The sequence below is a fragment of the Piliocolobus tephrosceles genome, chromosome 1 (genome assembly GCF_002776525.5).
Source record: "Piliocolobus tephrosceles isolate RC106 chromosome 1, ASM277652v3, whole genome shotgun sequence".
NCBI lineage: Eukaryota > Metazoa > Chordata > Mammalia > Primates > Cercopithecidae > Piliocolobus > Piliocolobus tephrosceles.
Genome location: NC_045434.1, coordinates 93,559,113 through 93,582,326, shown reverse-complemented (window position 1 = coordinate 93,582,326; position 23,214 = coordinate 93,559,113). Strand labels below are relative to the sequence as shown.

Sequence of the window (23,214 nt, the reverse complement as noted above, 5' to 3'; positions counted from 1 at the left end):
ACATGCAAGTATATGGTTACATTGTTATATATAGATTTGTAGGGGTCTTTCCCTCTCTTTTGTCCCCCATTAAAAAAACAAAAAACAAAACAAAACAAAAAAAAACAAAAAACAAACAAACAAAAAAAAAACAGAGGCCGGGCATGGTGGCTCACACCTGTAATCCCAGCACTTTGGGAGGCCAAGGCGGGTGGATCACCTGAGGTCTTGAATTCGAGACCAGCTTGGCCAACATGGTGAAACCCATCTCTACTGAAAATATAAAAAATTAGCCAGGCATGGTGGTGGGCACCTGTAGTAATCCCAGCTACTTGGGAGGCTGAAGGAGGAGAATCACTTGAACCCGGAGGGCGGAGGTTGCAGTGAGTTGAGATCTCACCATTGCACTCCAGCCTGGGCAACAAGAGTGAAACTTCGTCTAAAAAAAAAAGATTCTAGCGCCTTGCAAAGGAGAAAAAAACATCAAACATCATTGCTAAGAATTGATCTGCAGCTGTGGTCACGTAGGGTGTTCTTTGTTGAGTTTGTTTTGTAAGACATTTTCTTCTACAACTAAAATGAGGTTTTGAGTCCACTTCTCTGTCATCTCTTTCCCTGCCACATCCCTCCCCAGCCTGGCCCCGGGGTTTAGAAGAGAGAAGAACAGGATTAGTATTCGCTTAGACTGTGCCACTTGGCCACAGGCTTGCGGGGGCTCTCGCAGACCTCTCTCCAGTGTTCAGCACCACTGGCTGTGACACTGTGTGCCCCCAGGATCAGCCTCCCCACCACCTCGTTCTTGGTGGTGCGATCGAAGTCGATAACGAGGAACTCGATGCTGATATCAGGCAGGAGGTCAGCGGGGATGTCGTAGATGAAAGATTCGTTGAAGATGGGGTTCAAAGTGCACTTCTTCACATGGGTTTTCTTCTTGGCAATGCGCTTTCTGCCGTAGTAGACGTTCACCTTGACATAAGGATCTGGGGCCCCCAAAGAGATAAGAAAAAGGGAGACAGGCCTATGACACAGTCCTCTCCTATGTAATGGTAATTTCATGTTGGGAAAGGTGGGGGGCTCTGCTGTTCATATCTTTGATGGCCACCCCATGTGTTCTTTAGTGATTGCGCAATAAACACACATTGACTATATGTGAGTCTGTCTGCCTGGACAACGGGCCAAGGAAACCAAGCAGGAATAGAACAGAACAACTTTCTCAAGTTAGGTCTGAAGAATGATACCAATAAGTATTTTAAAGGGCACAGAGACAAATGCCTGCAGCCTTTTTGAGAAGTCTCTCTTAGCACCTGTCATGCAGGATACGTTGCCAAATGTAAAGACCCCATTTGTTCAACTGAAGAATCTTCCTAGCTAGGGAAATCTATTGGATGTAGACACTCATTGGGAAGAGAGTGTCTACAGAAAGAGGAGTAGATTAAATTGAAAGAGGCAAGGATCTTGAAGTGTGGAGGTCTATCTGGGCCACAGGCAAGGCGTCAGGGGTGGTTCAGACAGTAAGAAATAGGTTGAAGTAAATAGCTGCTACCTGAGAGACCGGTGATATCCATCTTCGGCAAGTGTCTGGCTTTGAGGACCACCACTGTCATTCTCTGTGCCACAGGCTGATATGACAGAGACACCTGGAGCTCCCCTCTGCTGATGCACTTCTGTGAGGAAGAAATGGCAGGTGAGAATCCTGTCAGAGGGTGCAGGGCAGAGCACAAAAAGTGTGCAGAGCCGTGGGAAGAGTCTGGGGGAGGACAAGTGCAGGAATGATAAGTTTGTTGGAAAGATGCTCATCCCCTAGAAACGTGTTATGATTTTATTTAACAAGGAGGCAGAAAGGATACATTATAACCATATTCTGATATTACATAATTTGCATGGAGAGCCTGCATAGCCATAGCCTTGCATTTATGAGCAGGACCTCTGGAACCAGAGTAGCCTGGATTCAAATCCTGACTATTTATCTTTTTTTTGAGACAGGGTCTTACTCTGTTGCCCAGATTGGAATTCAGTGATATGATCTTGGCTCACTGCAGCCTCCATCTCCTGGACTTTAGCAATCCTCCCACCTCAGCCTCCTGAGTAGCTAGGACTACAGGTGTGTGCTACCACACCTGGCTATTTTTTTTTTTTTTTTTTTTGAGACAGAGTCTCGCTCTGTCACCCCGGCTGGAGTGCAGTGGCCGGATCTCAGCTCACTGCAAGCTCCGCCTCCCGGGTTTATGCCATTCTCCTGCCTCAGCCTCCCGAGTAGCTGGGACTACAGGCGCCTGCCACATCGCCCGGCTAGTTTTTTTTATTTTTTTAGTAGAGACGGGATTTCACCATGTTAGCCAGGATGGTCTCGATCTCCTGACCTCGTGATCCGCCCATCTCGGCCTCCCAAAGTGCTGGGATTACAGGCTTGAGCTACTGCGCCCGGCCTTTTTTTATTTTTTTATTATTTTTTCCTATACACAGAGTCTCACTATGTAGCCCAGGCTTGTCTTGAATTCCTGGTCTCAAGTGATCCTCCCACCTCAGCCTCCCAAAATGCTGGGATTACAGGCATGAGCCACCGTGCCCAGATGCTATTTCTTATCTGTGACCTTGGACAAGTTACTCAACATCTCTGTACTTCAGATTCCTCATCTATAAAATGTGGGTGAAAGGTTGTACCTACCACATAGCATTATCAAAAGGATTAAATAAGTTAAAATTTGTAAACTGCAATGGTGCCCAGCACATAGTGTGCACTATAGAAATGCATCCTCTCATTTGGTTCTTAACCTTTAAAAAGTTCAAAGACTGTACGGTGGGAGGTAGGAAAACGGGGTTTGAATCTTAACCTTGCCACTTACTCACCACATGGCGTTGGGCAAGTCCCTGAACCTGTCCCTGCATTTCACAAGGTGAATATCCACACCTGCTCTGCCCACCCCAATGTGCGCTCTAGTGTATTTTCTCCAGCCAAGTCAGCTTCCTCCCTAGCACCCTGATCTTTGTTTCTCCATCTTTAAATGTGATGCTAGGCTCCATTTTGAGCTTGGAAAAAACCTCTAGTCCTCCAAGAACTTTTTTTTTTTTTTTTTTTTTTTTGAGACAGAGGCTTGTTCTTGTTGCCCAGGCTGGAGTGCAGTGGCATGATCTCGGCTCACTGCAACCTCCGCCTCACGGGTTCAAGTGAATCTCCTGTCTCAGCCTCCAGAGTAGCTGAGATTACAGGCGCCCACCACCGCGCCCGGCTAATTTTTGTATTCTTAGTAAAAACAGGATTTCACCATGTTGGCCAGGCTGGTCTCTAACTCCTGACCTCAGGTGATCTGTCTAGCTTGGCCTCCCAAAGTGCTGGGATTACAGGCGTGAGCCACTGTGCCTGGCCCCTCCAGGAACATTTTAAAGAATATTTGCATAGGCACTGCATGCCAGGTTTTGAGGATCCAGAGCTGATGTGACTCAGCTGTTGCTCCCAAGGAGCTTACCACTCAGTAGAAGAGACAGAGAAGTAAATAAGCATGTACGGGACTTGTCAGAGAAATGAGAAGCCTGTCTAAGTGCTCTGGGCACCCAGAGCTGGGAGATTGAGGGAAGGCTTTACCAGCTGATGCCTGGACTGAGTTGCTGGGGGTATAAAACCATGAAGCAATGGGCACAGAGATGATCATGTCAGGCAGGTGGACAGGAGTGGCTGGCACAAAGGAGTTGGGCCTGAAAAGGTAAGCTGTGTTTAGAGAATGGCTGAGAGGTGACTATGCCTGAAGTAGGGGTGGCTGATAGGACAGGTAGGTCAGGAACCTGGAAAGGTGGGCAAGGCTGGAGTAAAGGGCTGTTGGGACACTACCAAAGAGCACAGTCAGCAGCACCCATACAAGAGGAGGTTGGTGAGTATAGGAGTGGCAAACCTGTCATTATTTTTTTTGAGTCTGTTGCCCAGGCTGAACGACAGTGGTGAGATCTCAGCTTTCTGCAACCTCTACCTCCTGGGCTCAGGAGAGCCTCCCACCTCAGCCTCCCAGGTAGCTGGGACTACAGGTGTGCACCAACATGCCAGGCTAAATTTTGTATTTTTTGTAAAGACAGGGTCTCACTATGTTGCCCCGGCTGGTCTCGAATTCCTGGGGTCAAGCAATCTGCCCACCTCGGGCTCCCAAACTGCTGGGATTGCAGGCATAAGCCACCAGGCCTGGCCAGTTGTCATCATTTTATTAAAATGATTATTATTTCAGAGAAAGGTGGAGAATGAACTAAAGTGGAGGAAGACCAACATCAGAAAGCTTAGTTAAGAGGCCGCTGTAGCCGGGCGCAGTGGCTCACGCCTGTAATCCCAGCACTTTGGGAGGCCGAGGCGGGCGGATCACGAGGTCAGGAGTTCGAGACCATCCTGGCTAACACGGTGAAACCCCGTCTCTACTAAAAATACAAAAATTAGCCGGGCGTGGAGGCGGGCGCCTGCAGTCCCAGCTACTCCGGAGGCTGAGGCAGGAGAATGGCGTAAACCCGGGAGGCGGAGCTTGCAGTGAGCCCAGATTGCACCACTGCACTCCAGCCTGGGCGATAGAGTGAGACTCCGTCTCTGGAAAATAAAATAATAAAATAAATAAATAAATAAGTAAATGCTGGGCGCAGTGGCATGTGCCTATAGACCCAGCTACTCGGGAGGATTGATTGAGCCCAGGAGATCGAAGCTGCAGTGAGCTGTGATCGAGCCACTACACTCCAGCCTTGGCCACAGAGCGAGACCCTGTCAAAAACAGGCTGCTGTGGCTGGGTGCAGTGGTTCACGCCTATAATCCAAGCACTTTGGGAGGCCAAGGCGGGTGGGTCACCTGAGGTCAGGAGTTCAAGACCAGCCTGGCCAACATGGTGAAACATCATCTCTACTAGAAATAGAAAAATTAGGGCTGGGTGCGGTGGCTCACGCCTGTAATCCCAGCACTTTGGGAGGCCGAGGCAGGCGGATCACGAGGTCAGGAGATCGAGACCATCCTGGCTAACACGGTGAAACCCTGTCTCTACTAAAAATACAAAAAAATTAGCCGGGTATGGTGGCGAACGCCTGTAGTCCTAGCTACTTGGGAGGCTGAGGCAGGAGAATGGCGTGAACGTGGGAGGTGGAGCTTGCAGTGAGCCAAGATTGCACCACTGCACTTCAGCCTGGGCGACAGAGCAAGACTCCGTCTCAAAAAAAAAAAAGAAAAATTAGGCCGGGGCAGTGGCTCACGCCTGTAATCCCAGCACTTTGGGAGGCCGAGGCGGGAGGATCACGAGATCAGGAGATCAAGACCATCCAGGCTAATACGGTGAAACCCTGTCTCTGTTAAAAATACAAAAGAATTAGCCAGGCATGGTGGCAGGAGCCTGTAGTCCCAGCAACTTGGGAGGCCGAGGCAGGAGAATGGCGTGAACCCAGGAGGCGGAGCTTACAGTGAGCCGAGATCGCAGCCACTGAACTCCAGCCTGGGCGACAGAGGGAGACTCTGTCTCAAAAAAAAAAAAGAAAAGAAAAGAAAAGAAAGAAATAGAAAAAATAGCCGGGTGTGGTGGCTTATGCCTGTAGTACCAGCTACTCAGGAGGCTGAAGCAGGAGAATCGCTTGAACCAAGGAGGTGGAGGTTGAGGTAAGCCTTGATCACGCCACTGCACTCCAGCCTGGGCGACAGAGTGAGACTCCGTCTCAAAAAAACAGACTCCGTTGTTCTGTAGCAACGTGCTACAGAAGAAATGATTGGGACTGGAACTAGGGCTATGGCAGAGGAGATTGACATGGAGGTAAAATATGTCTCAGGAAGAACTGTCAGGGCTTTTTAGGCTTGGGCAGTTAATTGGCTGTGAAGCCTAGGGAACAGGGAGGAAAGGGTGGACTATTTCTTATGTTTTTAGCTTTAGAAAGTGGGGATGAGGCCAGGATAAAGAAAACAAAAGGAGGTGAGTTTTGAGGAATGTAGAACACAGTAAGTTAAATTCGGGACAAATCATCACCCTGCTATCACCTTATTTTTTGTATTCTTCAAAGACCCAAAGAAATGTCATCTACTCCAGGAAGTCTTAAATTAAGCAAAAACAGACTATGCTCATCACCAGCCTTATATACACCACACACTCACAAAAACGACTTATTAGGCACTTACTTATTAAGTGCCAAGCACTCTCTGCTAGAAGCTAGGGCTGAAAAGATGGATACTGAGGAATCCCACCCTTAAGAAGCTCCCAGCCTAGTTCACTATCTACTCAGGTATGTCTGGTGCAGGAAAGAACAGCAGCAGCAAATATACCAATTAACTCATCAATAAAAAACAAGAGCCGGGCGCAGTGGCTCATGCCTGTAATCCCAGAACTTTGAGAGGCCGAGGCGGGTGGATCACCTGAGGTTGGGAGTTCGAGACCAGCCTGACCAACATGGAGAAACCCCGTCTCTACTAAAAATACAAAATTAGCTGGACCTGGTGGCACATGCCTATAATCCCAGCTACTAGGGAGGCTGAGGCAGGAGAATTGCTTGAACCTGGGAGGCAGAAGTTGCGGTGAGCCGAGGTCATGCCATTGCACTCCAGCCTGGACAACAAGAGTGAAACTCCGCCTCAAAAAAACAAAAACAAAAACAAAAACAAAACAACAACAACAACAAAAAAACAAGAAATAAGCCTAATAGTTTGTGCTTTGATTGTAGGCCTTAAGTCATCTCAAGGAATGAAACTGTGACATTTCACATGACTTTAAAAATTTCTTCAGTCTATGTTTCATCCTAGGAGCATGTGGAAATGTCTCTCATAAGGCATAAAAAATAACTAACTAGGCCGGGTATGGTGGCTCACACCTGTAATGCTAACACTTTGGAGGCCGAGGAGGGCGAGTCACTTGAGGTCAGGAGTTCAAAATCAGCCTGGCCAACATAGTGAAACCCTGTCTCTACTAAAAATACAAAAGATTAGTGGGGCATGATGGTGCACACCTGTAATCCCAGCTACTCAGGAGGCTGAGGCAGGAGAATTGCTTGAACCCGGGATGTGGAGGTTGCAGTGAGCTGAAATTGTGCCACTGCACTCCAGCCTGGGTGAAAGAGCAAGACTCTGTGTCTAAAAAAAAAAAAAAAAAAAAAAAAAAAAAATCTAACCAAGGTTTAAACCCACCCCTTAGCTTTTGAAATTGAAATACAAAAGGGAATCAACTTTAAAAATATTTGCATGGTTTTTCTCTGCTAGAGAGAAGCCCCACATTTTGTCTTTACCCATAACATATGTATTGTCAGTTCTTTTCTTTTTTTTTTTTTTTGAGATGAAGTCTTGCTCTGTTGTCCAGGCTGGAGTGCAGTGGTGCGAAGGCTCACTGCAACCTCTACCTCCTGGGTTCAAGCAATTCCCCTGCCTCAGCCTCCCGAGTAGCTGGGACTACAGGCGTGTGTCACCATGCCCGGGTAATTTTTGTAGTTTTAGTAAAGACGGGGTTTCACTATGTTGGTCAGGCTGGTCTCGAACTCCTGACCTCGTGATCCGTCCGCCTCAGCCTCCCAAAGTGCTGGGATTACAGGTGTGAGCCACCATTTCCGGCCTATTGTCAGCTCTTAATTGTGTCCATAGGAAGTACCCTCAGCCAATTTTATTTTGTTTTTCTTTTTGAGCTAGGGTCTCACTCTGTTGCCCAGCTGGAGTGTAGTGGTGTGATCTTGACTCACGGTAGCCTTGACCTCCAGGGCTCAAGTGATCCTCCCACCTCAGCCTCCTGAGTAGCTGGGGCTACAGGCATGTGTTAACATGCTCAGCTAATTTTTGTGTTTTTGGTAAAGATGGATGGGGTTTTGCTATGTTGCCCAGGCTGGTCTCAAACTCCTGGGCTCAAGTGATCTGCCCGTCTCAGCCTCCAAAGTGCTGGGAATACAGGTGTGAGCCACCATGCTTGGTCCCTCAGCCAGTGTGTTTTTTTGTTTGTTTGTTTGTTTTTCCCCTCGAGACAGAGTCTTGCTCTGTCACTCAGGCTGGAGTGCAGTGGCACGATCTCAGCTCACGGTAACCCCCACCTCCTGGCTTCAAGTGATTCTGGTGTCTCAGCCTCCTGAGTAGCTGGGATTACTGGCGTGAACCACCACGTCCCAGGTTTCCGCCATGTTGGCCAGGCTGGTCTTGATCTCCTGAGTGGAAGCAATCCGCCCACCTCAGCCTCCTAAAGTGCTCCTAGGTGTGAGCCACCATGCCCAGCCCTCGGCCAGTTTTGAATTACAGTCTGGTTGCCCTTGCCAACCAGTATACTTCTGGGCTGTTTCATTTTGCTAGAAGTCAGAATGTAATCAGTGAATATAAACTCACTTTTACTATTAGCCACATCAAATGAAAAGTAATCCCTTATGGAAAAGAAAATTGAATGGATTCCAAAACATTCAGAACTGAGCTATCCAATACAGTAGCCACTAGCTACATGTGCCTATTTCAATTTTAATTTAAATTAAATAAAATTAAAATTATAGTTCCTCAGTTACACTAGCCACATTTCAAGTGCTCAACAGCGACATGTAGCTAGTAGCTACCACACTGCATGGTGCAAATATAGAACATTTCTATCATCATTAGATAGCACTAATCTAAAAAGGACTTTTGCATGGTTTTGGCTACTGCTCCCCTCTGTTTCCATGAATAATAATAAAATGTTAGCTAGGTTTGATATCAATTTCTGGGGCCATCCTTCAATACTGAGTAAATACTAAATATGCAGTCTTTAACTATGATTCTAACTTTATACACGGAGGAAGGATAGGTGAGGGGAAAAGCAACATTTGATTTTTTTTGAGACGGAGTCTTGCTCTGTTGCCAGGCTAGAGTGCAGTGGTGTGATCTCGGCTCACTGCAACCTCTGCCTCCCAGGTTCAAGCAATTATCCTGCCTCAGCCTCCCGAGTAGCTGGGACACAGGCACGTGTCATCATGCCCAGCTAATTTTTGTATTTTTAGTAGAGACGGGGTTTCGCCATGTTGTCCAGGATAGTCTTGATCTCTTGACCTTGTGATCTGCCTGCCTCAACCTCCCAAAGTGCTGGGATTACAGACGTGAGACACCGCGCCCGGACAAAATTTGATTTTAAAAGCAGAGTTTTATTTGCAAGAATGACATGAATGACAAGATTATAGCTTAGGTTTCCTGATTACTTATTTAAAATTCTGTATCCTAAATCATATATTCTAGCAAAATCTTCATAATCAAAATCCCCATACCTCTTTCCTAGTGTTTTTGGAAAGTAGACAACTTCTAGTTACCATTTTCATCTTTTCTCCCTTAAAAATCACTCCTCAGGCAACTGTCCTCCATCTGATCCCTCCTTCACCTTGGGCCATCTCACACTGGCAGCATGCCCGTCCCCACTCAGCACCGCTTTGCGATGCCCAAGTCTGTAGCCACAACACCACCTGAATGCCACTCCATCCTGCATTGAAGGCAGTTTAATGTCGTTCTCTCAGGCCCCCTCCTTTTCTCTTTCTAGCCAATTCCCATTCCAAGTAGTTATGTCAATAGCTCTTTCTTTTGAAAGAGCCATTGAAGGCTGGGAGCAAGCTCTGTTTCCCAGCCCCTTGGCCTAGTGAGGTAAAGGCCCTGTTGGGGGGCAGGCAAGCAGAAGGACAAGGGGGAGAAAGGATTTTCTCATGCCTGACAGAGCTGCGGTGCTCGGCTGTCTGAGAGCAATCTCCTTGCTCCTTCAGTGGAACAGAGGAACAGGAACAGTTGTCCTAAAGAGTACACTCAGAAGAAATAATACTTAGGCAAGGAATAGTCTGTTTTCCTATAATTAGCAGAACCTCTTTCAGAGTGATGTTCTGGCCAAGGAGCCCTTGTATTAGGTAGACCAGCATAACCTCAATAAACCCTTCTTGGGGCCAGACGTCCTGAGGGCCACCTCTACCCTAAATCACAACCATAGAAAAACAAAACCTTAACATTCAACCCCATCCCCCTTTTCCTCCCTGCAATACACATACATGATCTGTTGCCCAGTCTGGAGTGCAGTTTGCGGTAACAGCTCACTGCAACCTCAAACTCCTGGGCTCAAGCAATCTTCCCGCCTTGGCCTTCCAAAGTGCTAGTATTACAGGTGGGAGCCACTGTGCCTGGCCATATTTTCTTTTCTTTTTCTTTTTTTCTTAAATTTTATTTTGAGACAAGGTATCATTCTGTCATCCAGACTAGAGTGCAGCAGCTTTTTCCTGGTCTGTGTAAGCCACCAGGAAAAGCCTATTACAGCCAGTGTGGCATGGCCCAGGGCAGCTCTAGCTCATGTTCACCTAGGGGAGATCCTACTTTGCTGCAGTAGGGAGGATTTGGGATAGAATTTTCAGCCTGCACTGCTAGGGAACCTAGTGGATGAGTGACTAGGGAGATGGCAGCCATGGCTCAGATGGAACATAGTCCTGCCTACGGGCACTGGTTGGGAAAATGGGTTTAGGAAGCCTGGGAGGCTGGAAAGCTCTGGGGTGGGGCTGCCCAGGCTCTGGGTGTCCTATCTTGGGCCTCCTCCAGGGCGTGTGTTGCTCAGGATCCTAGCCCTGGCTTATCCCTCCTCGAGGGAGTTAATAAAGTGGAAAGAAATGTGGCTCTTGCCAAGAGCCCCTGGCAGTTTAGCAAATGCCATTGTCTGTGCTGTGTCCAGTGCCCTTGATTTGAGACTGTTTTGTTCCTAGCCCAAATCAGTCCCTTTCATTGCCAATCTCTTCCCAGCTGCAGCTTGGCAGAGAGCCATATTCCACTCCCAGCCTTGGGCTGCAAGTGTATAGCTGTCTGGAGGAGTCCAGCTGGTTGGTGGCTTTACCAAGGTTGGAGTCACATGGAAGGGTATACTGGAAAGGCTCCTCCTTTAAGGAGAGGTAGACAAGGGAAGGGGTGGAGGATGGGAGCCGCTGTGAAGGGAATAAGGAAACAGCGGAATGGGTGGGCAGAGCCCTGAGGAAAAGATGGGAGGAGAGGGAAGGGGAGAGAAGGAGATGAAACAGGCCCCTGCATCTGTTTCTGTTCACACCTTCTGATTCCAACCTCAGAGGATGCGAAAACCCCTGCAGTGCTGGACTCTGGGATGTCTCATTGTATCCTGGCATTGAGAACCACAGGATGTGGCAGTGTCTTGTTTATGCTCTGACCAAATGTGTCTAATATTCTTCAAGATTCTTGGACTTCCCTGGCCCCTGTGACAAGGATCTGAGTGTGCCAGGTGGCAGTAGCAGTTCCTTCAGGAAATGAAAGGCAGGACTGGGCTGGCTGCAGGAGGACAGGTGCCTACCACAGAACAGAGAAGGCAAGAACACACACACACAGAGTGTGCTCCCCACTGTCGCCGACCCAGACTTGACACAGTATCCTTCTTCAGCAGGCAAACCTTCTTCCTGGGTGCTCACTGCTCACTCTGCGCCTGCTAACTTAGGAGCCTCTTCTATCCAATCCTGAGCCTCCTGTCTCCCCACTGAGTCCAGTGAGGGCTTGCAGGTAAAAAAGGTATCAAGAAATCAGTATGATCTGCCCCCAGGCAGAGCTCTTTCTGGGAGATGTGCAGTTGTTTCTAGTGGCCTCGAAATTCTTTCCTAACCTCCTTCACCAATTCAGTCCTCCCTTGCCTTCCTCCACTTTGTCAAAACAAAATATAAATATTTACAAACCACATGCATCACCCAGGTATCAAACTTGACTAATAATAGAAATAACAATAGTAGTAACGGTCACAATTTATTGAAGTCTCACTATGTCCTAGTGGCTACATAAAATCATCATCCTACTCTAGTCCCATAAGAAACTGAAATTTCAGCCGGGCGTGGTGGCTCACACCTGTAATCCTAGCACTTTGGAAGGCCAAGGCAGGTGGATCACAATGTCAGGAGATTCAGACCATCCTGGCTAACACGGTGAAACCCCGTCTCTACTAAAAGTACAAAAACATTAGCTGGGCATGGTGGTAGGTGCCTGTAGTCCCAGCTACTGAGGGGGCTGAGGCAGGAGAATGGCGTGAACCCGGGAGGCGGAGCTTGCAGTGAGCTGAGATCACACCACTGCACTCCAGCCTGGGCAACAGAGCGAGACTCCGTCTCAAAAAAAAAAAAAAAAAGAAAGAAAGAAAGAAAGAAAGTGAAGCAGCTTGCCCAAGGTCATTTAGCTGGTGGAATTTGGATTTAAACTCAGGTCTGATTTCAAAGTCCTTGCTGTTTTAACCACTTACGTTATACCCTGAAAAAGACATGAAACTCTAAGTTTAAAATTTCAACAACTTCTTTCATAGCACCTACCATACTCACTATAGAGAAACTGCAAAAAATATTTGTCTTTCTCCTCCAATAAAATGAAACCTCTTCAAGAGCAATCATATGCCAGGCATATTATCTCATTTGATTCTCATAACCCTGTAAGGAAGGCAATATTATAAGCTCCATTTTACAGATGAGAAAATAGAGGCTTAGAGGGGTCGAGTAACTCACCTGTGTCACACAGCTGGCAAGTGGTGAGCTGGAGAGTAAAGTCGTGCAGTCCAGTTCTGGAGCCCAAGTGTTTAACTGCAGCATTTCACTACCTCCCCAGTTGTGGAAGAAATAAATGAACTAATGGGGTTGGATGGGGCTACATTTACTGTGCTCCTGAAATGACAACTCAAGAGCCAATGTCCGTCCAGTGGGAAGAGGGGGAGAGAAAACAGGATGGAGGGCCCTCGTCCCTCTTCTAATACAAAGAGGGAGGACAGGAGAAATGGAGAGAGGGGAAGTGTCTATGGCAAAGGTTTGGGCCTAGAAGGGTAAAGCAATTCATTGAATTGCATTGTAAAATGGTCATAAGGAGACATATGCATGACGGCTGGGCGTGGTGGCTCACGCCTATAATCCCAGTACTTTGGGAGGCCAAGGCAGGTGGATCACCTGAGGATAGAAGTTCAAGACCAGCTGGGCCAACATGATGAAACCCCGTTTCTACTAAAAATACAAAAAATTAGCCAGGTGTGGTGATGGGCGCTTGTAATCCCAGCTACTCGGGAGGCTGAGGCAGGAGGATCGCTTGAACCCGGGAGGTGGGGGTTGCAATGAGCCAAGATCGCACCATTGTACTCCAGCCTGGGGGACAAGAGTGAAACTCTGTCTCCAAAAAAAAAAAAGACATGTACATGGTATCATTTACACCCCTAGGTTAGGTTGGGAAAGGGAAGCTGAAGGAAAAATTACTGAACTATTGTCCTAGCTTCTCAGCTGTGAAAAATAAATTCACTGGAGGAAGATCACATCATTTTGGAGAGAAAATTAGCCCCCATATCCCTGATATGATGGAGGATCTACAACTGGTAGGCCAGCCTGTTCCAAGTAAGCTGAGCAGCATCAGAATGCCAACCACTAAGTGAAATGGTGGAAGCTATCTGACCTTCTCTCCTCAGGAAGTTGCTGCTTAGAGGAGACCTAATCTGCCAGGTCCTCTGTCTTACTCTGACCACTGCTTATTCTTGACAGCCAAGAGCTTCCTCGCTATAGCCCTTCTTTGCCACCCATCCCACTCCCCTCCCACTTCCATTTATCCACTGAGATATTTTCTCCCCCAGCCTACCATTGCTCCCCAACACACACTTCCTACTCACCTGGATGTTCCTTTTGATGATGTCCCTGGTCAGTTGTACCTTGCCTGTGCTGGGGTCCACCCCTGCCAGTGGCACCATGACCTCGCCGATGACATCATCCCGAGAGAAGCGGTCAAAGCTGAGGACGAGGAAGTGCAGCACCAGGTCTTGCAGCTGGCTGTAGGGGATGCCATAGAAGGTGAAGGTCTCGTCAAACACAGGGTCCAGGGTCTTCCGCAGCACTCTGGTCTTCACCCGATGCCGCTTGTCAGGAAGGATGGTCATTTTGACGTAGGGGTCAGATCCCTGGGTCTGGTCATCCATCACTGGCAGCCCATGGGCCTCCTGGATTGTCACCACCAGGGCTTTTTTCGGGAAGTTATAGTCCACTGAGAAGGTGAGGGATCCTAGCATGACATCCTCCTCCGGAGATGATGGAGAGGTGGTTTTGCTCTCCCCGGGGGTCAGGCTTGTAATAGGGCTCCTTAGTTCTTCCCCATAGTCCATTTTGATGGGTAATTGGTCTATACAAGATCCAGAGCTAGGACCCCTGGGACTTTTGTCTTGGCTTAGCAGGCCAGCCTCTGCTGCGTCCACCAACAGGTTCCTACGTCCACCTTCCCTCCCAGGACCATCTTTGTCTCTCCGCACTTTGATGATTTTCTTCTTGTTGCTGAGGGTCTCTGGGTATATGCTGATGCCTTTGAGCATGTGAATAAACTTGTATGGTGGGTTCTTGTGCTTCTTCTCTGCCTGCTGGTGGCAGCATGACCAGACAAAGACGGTCACTGAGACACACACCACCAGCACAGAGGCCCCAATGAGGCCGGCCACCACCGGTGACACATCTGAAGGCAGAGACCAGAGCTGCGTCAGGGCGGGTGGACTTTACCTCCTGTCTAGATCTCCCCTGCTCATTGCTGCTGCTGGAGCCAAGCTAATCTGCAGTCTAGCCTCTAAAGCAAAATGTGCTCATCTGGGCTTCAGAGTCTTTCCCTTCTATTAGAGGCACCTTCTCCCAACCTCTCCAACCACTCCATGGCTTTTCCTCCTGGCCAAACCTAGATGAAAGGTTTATCTTCTCTAGAAAGCCTTCTCTGAAGCACCCCACTTGACTTTCTGTTCTTTTCTAGACCTTCTCTCAGCATTTATAGACTTGGTTTGCTCATATTGATTTGTGCTTCACATAAAGCTGCTCTGTATGTGTTCCAAGGTCACCTTTTTCATGGGCACCTGTTCACTTCAACTGTTACACAAGATTTTTGGTTTCAGGAGGATATTCCATAGCATCCAGAACAGAGCCTGCATTGACTGACTCACTGTCAGGGTAGGGTGGAAGGGTGTGGAGCTGAGTTTAGATGGTCTTGGTAGGGTGCTCAGGGTGTTAAAAATGGATGGGTGGGCCGGGCATGGTGGCTCAGGCCTGTAATCCAGCACTTTGGGAGGCCAAGGCGGGTGGATCACGAGGTCAGGAGATTGAGACCATCCTGGCTAATACGGTGAAACCCGTCTCTACTAAATATACAAAAAATTAGCCGGGCGTGGTGGCAGGTGCCTCTAGTCCCAGCTACTCAGGAGGCTGAGGCAGGAGAATGGCATGAACCCAGAGAGTGGAGCTTGCAGTGAGCTGAGATTGGCCACTGCACCCCAGCCGGGAAAAAAAGGGGGAACCCTGTCTCCAAAAAAAAAAAAAAAAAAAAAAAAAAGGATGGGTGCCAAAAGGAAGAACTCTGGGTTTATGTACTTTCAAAATATGTTCCAAAATTTTAGCTCCCATGTATATAAAATACAAGGCTGGGTGCAGTGGCTCACACCTATAATCCTGGCACTTTGGGAGGCTGAGGCAGGTGGACCATCTGAAGTCAGGAGTTCAAGACCAGCCTGACCAACATGGTGAAACCCCGTCTCTACTAAAAACATAAAAAATTATCCAGGCGTGATGGCATGCGCCTGTAATCCCAGCTACTTGGGAGACTGATGCAGGAGAATCGTTTGAACCTGGGAGGCAGAGGTTGCAGTGAGCTGAGACCGCACCACTGCACTCCAGCCTGGGCGATGGAAAAAAAAAGTATTCCTCCAGGATGAATACATCCATTGTAGGCAAAAAATAGGTGTATATATATGTGTGTGTGTGTGTGTGTGTGTGTGTATGTGTATGTATATATACATGCATGTATTTATGTATACATATATTATTCTAAATAGGAAGAAATAGGGACTTTCTCTTTTCATTATTATTACCTTAATAAATCATTCGCTGGAACACATAGGGGTTTTCTTCCCTATTAGTGGAAAATGTCAGAATTTGCTCAAATGTCACCTTCTTAGGCCTTTCTTGACTCCCCTATTTAAAAGTGACAATCTTCTCCATCCTAGCCACCCACCCTTCCTAGCCTTAATTTTTTCAACATGCCTTGTCATTATCTCTCTCTGATACACATACCCCTACACATGTAAGAAAAAAATATAAAATACACACACAAATATGTAAGAATAAACACCCACACGCACATTATTTTACAGTTCATTATTTATCTTCACTAGAATGTAAGTCTCATGAGGACAAAAATTTATGTCTGTTTTGTTCATTGCTGTACCCTCAGCGCTTAAAACACATAGCAGGCACTTAATATATATTTGTCGGATGAACAAATAACTAAAGAGAAATAGGCCGGGTGTGGCAGCTCATGCCTGCTATCCCAACACTTTGGGAGGCCGGGGCAGGCAGATTACCTGAGGTCAGGAGTTCAAAACCAGCCTGGCCAACATGGCGAAACCTTGTCTCTGCTAAAAAAAAAAATACAAAAATTAGCCAGGTGTGGTGACACACACCTGTAATCCCAACTACTCAGGAGGCTGAGGCAGGAGAATCACTTGAACCCGGGAGGTGGAGGTTATAGTGAGCAGAGATAGTGCCACTGCACTCCAGCCTGGGTGAAAGACTGAGACTCCATCTCAAAAAAACAAAAAAAAAAAAAAAAAAAGAGAGACAGAAAGAGAAATAGATGGTTTTTTGTTTCCCTTACCCTAGTCTTATCTTTTCCCACACAAATTGGACCCTCAAGTTTTTTCGCTCCCTCAGGTTCATTGAGGCTAAGTTGGGTTTAGGCCTTAAAGGTCCAGATAAGGTCTATAGTTTTCCACTTTACTTTTTAGGGGACCATTTGGAAGGGAGGGAGAACTAAGGAAATAAATGTAGCCTGGGCAACATAGCAAAACCCCATCTCTACCAAAAAAATTACAAAAATTAGCAGGGCATGGTGGCACATGCCTGTAGTCCCAGCTATTTGGGAGGCCAAGGTGGGAGGATCACTTGAGCGGGAGGTGGAGGTTGCAGTGAGTTGAGATCATGCCACTGCACTCCAACCTGGGGAACAGAGCGAGGGGGGGAAAAAAAAAAGAAATAGACATAATTCCAGCATTTTCCAGATTCTTTTTGGAACATTCTTTTTTTTTTTTTTGAGATGGAGTTTCGCTCTTGTTGCCCAGGCTGAAGTGCAATGGTGCGATCACAGCTCACCGCAACCTCCGCCTTTCAGGTTCAAGCGATTCTCCTGCCTCAGCCTCCCAAAGAGCTGGGATTACAGGCATGCACCACCATGCCCAGCTAATTTTTGTATTTTTAGTAGAGACAGGGTTTCTCCATATTGGTCAGGCTGGTCTCAAACTCCCAACCTCAAGTGATGCAATCACTTCAGCTTCCCAAAGTGCTGGGATTACAGGCGTGAGCCGCCGCATCCTGCCTGAAACATTCTTGTATCAGGCATCCGTGCAGCTCGCTGCTTCATTTATTGTGAGCCTCAAACCTCACCGGATGAGAGAAGTATTTCCTGTCTGCCCCAAGTAAGATAATGTTCCCATCACCCTTCCTTATTTTTCTTCATAGAGCTTATTATCCTGTCATATATTTATTATCTGTCTTCGATCACTAGACAAGCTTAATAAAACAGCAACTCTGCTTTGTTCACTGTTATAGTCCCAGGTCCTAGAACTATGTGGTACATACTAATTGTTCAGTGAACAAAAGAGTCAGTGAATTCAAAACAGCCTCCGAAGATTAGAAAGAGAGGATTGAGTCCGGGTGTGGTGGCTCACGCCTGTAATCCCAGCACTTTGGGAGGCCGAGGTAGGCAGATCATCTGAGGTCAGGAGTTTGAGACCAGCCTGGCCAACATGGTGAAACCCTGTCTCTACTAAAAATTTAAAAAGTAGCCGGGCATGGTGGCAGGTGCCTGTAATCCCAGCTACTCAGGAGGCTGAGGCAGAGAACTACTTAAACCTAGGAGGCGGAGGCTGCAGTGAGCTGGGATTGTGCTACTGCACTCCATTCTGGGTGACAGAGCGAGACTCCATCTTAAAAAAAAAAAAAAAAAAAAAAAGGATTGAGTCAAGATGATTACATATATCAGGGATAAATGCAAATTTCTATTTGGACTTAAAAACCTATTTATAGTCAATAACCTCACTTGATGAGTCAAAAATGACTTAGGAATTTAGGCAACCACAAGCTTGGACTATAATTGTATAATGCCTACTATTTTCCCTTCTATTAGAGGTATCCTCTCCTATCCTCTCCAACCAATCCATGTCTTTTTCTTCCCTCCAAACCTGGATGAAAGGTTTATCTTCTCTAGAAAGCCTATGGGCATGATGAGCACAATACTATGAGCATAATGTCCAGATTACATGAGAGGCAGGTATAATTTCATCTGCACTGGTCATAATACACATGTAATATTGTGTATCGCAGTGACAATGATCAAACTATTTTTTGTGTAAATTTATATGTCCCTGCCAGACATTGTGGTAGAGCTTACTTTTTTTTTTTTTTCTTTTGAGACAGGGTCTCATTTTATTGCCTAGGTCAGAGTGCAGTGGCACAAGCTTGGCCCACTGCAACCTCCACCACCTGGGCTCAAGTGATTCTCCTGCCTCAGCCTCCAGAGTAGCTGGGACTACAGGCACATGCCACCACACCTGGCTAATTTTCATATTTTTTATAGAGATGGAATTTCACCATGTTGCTCAGGCTGGAGTGAAGTAGCATGATCACAGCTTACTGCAGCTTTGACCTCCCCAGTTCAAATGATCTTCTTGCCTCAGCCTCCTGAGTAACTGGGACTACAGGCATGTGCCATCATGCCTAGCTAATTTTTTTTTTTTTTTTTTAGATGGAGTCTTGCTTTGCCCAGACTGGAGTGCAATGGTGTGATCTCGGCTCACTGAAACCTCTGCCTCCCGGGTTCAAGCGATTCTCCTGCCTCAGCCTCTTGAGTAGCTGGGATTACCGGCATGTGACACCACGCCCAGCCAGTTTTTGTATTTTTAGTAGAGACAGGTTTCACCATGTTGGCCAGGCTGGTCTTGAACTCCTGACCTCAAGTGATCTGCCAGCCTTGGTCCCCCAAAGTGCTAGGATTACAGGTGTGAGCCACCATGCCCAGCCAATTTTTTGATTTTTTTTAAGAGATGAGTCTTCACTATATTGCCCAGACGGTCTTGAACTCCTGGGCTCAAGCAATTCTCCCGCTTTAGTCTCCACCAAATTGCTGGGATTACAGGTGTAAGCCACTATGCCTAACCAAGGAAGAGTTACATTTTATTTAAAATTATATATATATATTTATTATTGTTATTATTATTTTAGAGACATGGGCTCACTCTGTGGCCCAGGCTGGAGTGCAGTGGTGCAATCACAGCTCACTGGAGTCTTGAACTCCTGGGCTCAAGCAAATTTACTACCCTAGACTCCTGAATAGTTGGGACTACAGGCCCATGCCACTATGCCTGGTTAATTTAAAAAAAAATTTTTTTTAGAGACAAGGTGCTATGTTGCCCAGCCTGGTTTTGAATTCCCGGCCTCAAGATCCTCTTGCATCAGTCTCTTGAGTTGCTGGAATTATAGGCATGATCCACTGTACCCAGATACATTTTAAAATAATATAGATAAGGAGCAAAACATTATTAACAAAATAAATCAAGGTGACTATGTCTATATCCCTACCAAATAATACTAGTGTTTAGTCTCAAAGTATTAAATGAAATAGCTTTTAGGGAAAGTTTTCACAAAATGGAGACAGACTTGGTAGTAAGCTACTTGAAGGCAGGCAGGAATATCCTATGGATCTTTGAATCCCCTCAGAGTCTCTTGCTTCTAATAGGAGTTCAGTAAATATTTGGTTGAACAACTAATTGGATTCAGTTGCCAATAAGAATGGGCACAGCCTAAGGAAGTGGCTCTCCATTCATCAATCAGGTGCTTCCCTGCAAATTGCTCGCTACTCATTAGTGAAACTGAACATTGTCTCTATTAGGAGAGGAAGACAGGAAACTACCAAGACAGGCATATTTTTTAGAATGATCATAAAGAGAGATCTGAAGGCTGATTAGCAGACACCTGGGCAATTCTTTTGGCTCTATCATAGATTTATTCTCTGCAGCAGTGGGTGGCGGGGGAGCTGCTTACATGTTTACAATGCACCAACTTTTATTGTTAGAAAATGGAGATAGGGTAGTAAAGAGAGAAGATGAAGAATTCTCATATTCCAGGAGGATAGAGAAGGAACGGAAGAGAAACAGATGAATGCATCTTTGAATTACCCAGGTGTTCCCCCGGCCTTGTTTCCTATTTTTGTTGTCCTTTCTTCATTTTAGTATTTGTTGACTCTTGCCTCTCTCCCTGAAACCCAAGACAATGAGCTAGAAACATCAAAGATATTGAAACCTAGAGCTCTCTGTCTTGCTTTAGTCAAAAGCTTGGTGGGAAATGGAAGTTGAAACTAATGGCCGAAGTGAGTATTTTAAAGTAGCTATAAATTGCAGTGACCTGTGCTTCTCGTTCCTTTTGTCCTCCATGGTCATAGATAATTGAGTGTTGGCTTGGTGTATCACCCAAGTGCTGTGGCATTTGAAATGAAGTACTCCATGAGATATGAAAAAGTTGGAAGTGGTAGTTCTCTGTGTAGAAGACCCTCTGTAATGGTTTAAAAACCTGCAAGACACATCTGGGCTATTGGCCAGCTCCTTCAGCTTCTGACCAGAACTGCTTTTATTGATACCCCCTTTCCTAAACATAGCTTTTCGCTGTCAAGTAGGCCAATATAATACAATGGAATGAGAATAAATTTTGGTTTCAGCCAGACATTGGTTTAAATTCTAGCACTGGCCAGGTGCAGTGGCTCAGGCCTGTAATCCCAGCACTTTGGGAGGCCAAGGTGGGCAGATCATCTGAGGTCGGGGGTTCCAGACCAGCCTGACTAACATGGAGAAATACAAAATTAGCCAGGCGTGGTGGTACGCCTGTAATCCCAGCTACTTGGGAGGCTGAGGCAGGATAATTGCTTGAACCCAGGAGGTGGAGGTTGTGGTGGGCCGAGATCACGCCATTGCACTCTAACCTGGGCAACAAGATTGAAACTCCGTCTCAAAAACAAAAACTAGCACTACCTTTACTCATTTGTTTGACTTTAGCCAAGTTATTTTATTTCTGAGCCTTGGTTTCCTTGTCTGGCAAGTATACATAACAATACATACAGTCAAGGGTATTTGTTAGGATTAAATAAAATGTAGTATGTAACAGGCTGATATAATTTATTTTCCCTTTTCCAATAATAGTCCCTCTAAGAGAAATCACTATATTATGTTCCACACCATCTCCTTTTTCAAGGATTCTGGAACTGCAGTTAGGGAAAGGAATCTGTTGGAAGGGCATAAGAAGAAAAAGAACAGAAAGAAATCATGGATTGCTCATGTGATCATGAAAGGGACTTTTGTTTTGGGAACTTAGAACTCAAAGAATAAAGATGCAGAAGGTGAAGTGGAAGAAAAAATACAATCAAGATTTAGCCTTGGGGAATAAGTGAGAACAAGTAGTTAATGAGTGTGAAGATCTGTTATCCGAATACATCTGATTTGATTTCTTCTTCCCTATTCTGAGAGGATAGAGCACACTGGGTTCTGCTCATGTCACTGCACCTCTTATTCAGGAATGAGAAAAGCCATTTCCCAGCTGGATTGTGTCTCCACCCTAAACACTGGAGTCCCGATGCTCAAACCTTCTGGATTGTCTGAGGAATAGAATCCCTGAAGGAATAAGAAGGTTCTTTGGCAGCAACTCTCACTGGCTTCCCCCTTCTAAACTGTAGTAGAATTAAGGAGAAGCAGGGCAATTATATTTTATTTATTTGGCCAGGAAAGCATAACACAGGAAGTTTGCTCCTTTAGCATATACTGGAGGAGTCCCCAGAGAGGAGAAAACTTCCTTCCCAAGCTTGTCTTTGCCACCTTCTTCCCTATTTCCCACTCCACTTTCTGCTCCGGGAGTGTAAAACTAATCTTGGAGCCCACAGGGCTGGGTCGGGGACCAGCCGCTCTGAAATGACGTAATGCTTTCTGCGGTACACAAAGCGGCCTCCCCCAGGCTGGGCCTCTTTCGCCCCTCCCCCTCCGGCCTGGATCGCGCCCCCGCCAGCATCAACGCGGGTTAGTCCCCCTTTTTGAAAAGCCGGCCCAGGGAAACAGGGAACAAAGGCCCCGGAAGGAGAGCCTCGGCGCTGCCAGGAGGCCCAGAAATAGACATCACGTCATCCCCCAGCCCAGCAGCGCCAAGCGCCATTTGGTAGCATCGGATGGACCCCACCATTACGATGCAGAATGGAACTTGCAGGGCTCACGTTTCCTCCTAGCTCCAGCATCCAGCTGACCGGCTTAAGGAGTGGCTTCCTTTTTGCTCCCCACCCCCGCACCCCTCTTTCCCCAGAGGCCGCCGCGTCCCCTGGCTGCCAGCCACACGGCCCACAGTCTCCAAGCTGCCATCTTGATGCCCCATCCCCCTTGTCACCTCCCTCCCCCGCAGCCCTTAGGAATGGGAGGGGGAGGAAGGGGCACCGCCCTGCGTGCCCCAAGGGGGAGGGCTTGTCCTACCCCACCTCTCCTCCGCCAGAAGGAGGGGTTCACATCCTCCGCACGCTTGCTGTTTCTCACCTCCAGCAGTGCTGACAGTGCACCATACAAGGTTTTAGCATCCTGGACTTCCCCACCCTCGGTGTGGCTCTGGCCCTGCCAGTCCCTGCAGCCCATAGCTCAAGTTCATGCACTGTCAACTGCCCACTACCCACCACCACAGGCCCGATTTTAGCGGGGCTGGCACTTTGAAGGCTCTGGTCTGGGCTGCATTCTCTGCCCTGCCGCTGGGCCCCCTTGGCCTTGCACCCATTCTGACCACCTCAAGCTTAGTTTTCCCGAGTCTACTTACCAAAGCTAGGTCGGATATTGGTGATCTCAGCCATGTCGTAATCAGAGGCTGTTGCTATAACGTTTTTGCAATGGTGAAACAACTCTGGGAACCCTCGGTCAGTACCAAGGCCGCAGCTGTAGAGCACTAGGTCAGGGAAGGTGGAAGGTATCCAGCGGACGCCTCCTGCGACGGTCCGGCCCCTAGTTGTCAGCTGCGCTCGGCTCTTAACGATGCTCCGGGGATGCTCTGAGCTAAGGATGCAGGTGCAGTCAGACTGGTCCTGATGCGAGGTAGGCTCCGCCTTCTTCCGAATGGTCCTCGGAAGAAGACTCCGCCTCTGTCCGAAAGATTACGGAAGCCATGCCACGCCCCTTCCGGAAGATCTCCGGGAGGGGACTCCTCCCACCGCCGAGTTTTCCCGAGAATGAGGCCCGGCCCATTGACGGGCTGTGGTTCCAAAACGAAAAAGTACT

At 47.2% G+C, this 23,214-nt stretch overlaps 1 protein-coding gene across 3 annotated transcripts; it reads right to left on the bottom strand.

Annotated features, from left to right (window-relative positions):
* Nucleotides 1-226: 226 nt before the first annotated feature.
* On the bottom strand, nt 227-23,080 carry SYT11 (synaptotagmin 11). Of its 3 annotated transcripts, none has more exons than XM_023213994.1 (4): nt 22,760-23,080; nt 13,528-14,354; nt 1,520-1,643; nt 227-968 (listed from the first exon to the last, which is right to left on the bottom strand). In XM_023213994.1, exons 1-4 carry the CDS (start codon nt 22,791-22,793, stop codon nt 649-651), a joined length of 1,305 nt encoding a protein of 434 aa, XP_023069762.1. In that variant the 5' UTR covers nt 22,794-23,080; the 3' UTR covers nt 227-648. The 3 variants fall into 3 exon arrangements, with proteins under 3 accessions (XP_023069762.1, XP_023069764.1, XP_023069763.1); XM_023213996.1 differs by having other exon boundaries at nt 227-959; nt 1,523-1,643; XM_023213995.1 differs by having other exon boundaries at nt 422-959.
* Nucleotides 23,081-23,214: the final 134 nt, after the last annotated feature.

What these genes read in the sequence shown, in the direction of transcription:
- SYT11 (XM_023213994.1), bottom strand. Translation starts at nt 22,793, where the DNA reads ATGGCTGAGATCACCAATATCCGACCTAGCTTTG. An exon ending in CAATATCCGACCTAGCTTTG is followed by an intron (nt 14,355 to 22,759) that starts GTAAGTAGACTC and finishes CTCTGCCTTCAG; the next exon opens with ATGTGTCACCGGTGGTGGCC. An exon ending in TCATCAAAAGGAACATCCAG is followed by an intron (nt 1,644 to 13,527) that starts GTGAGTAGGAAG and finishes TCTTCCTCACAG; the next exon opens with AAGTGCATCAGCAGAGGGGA.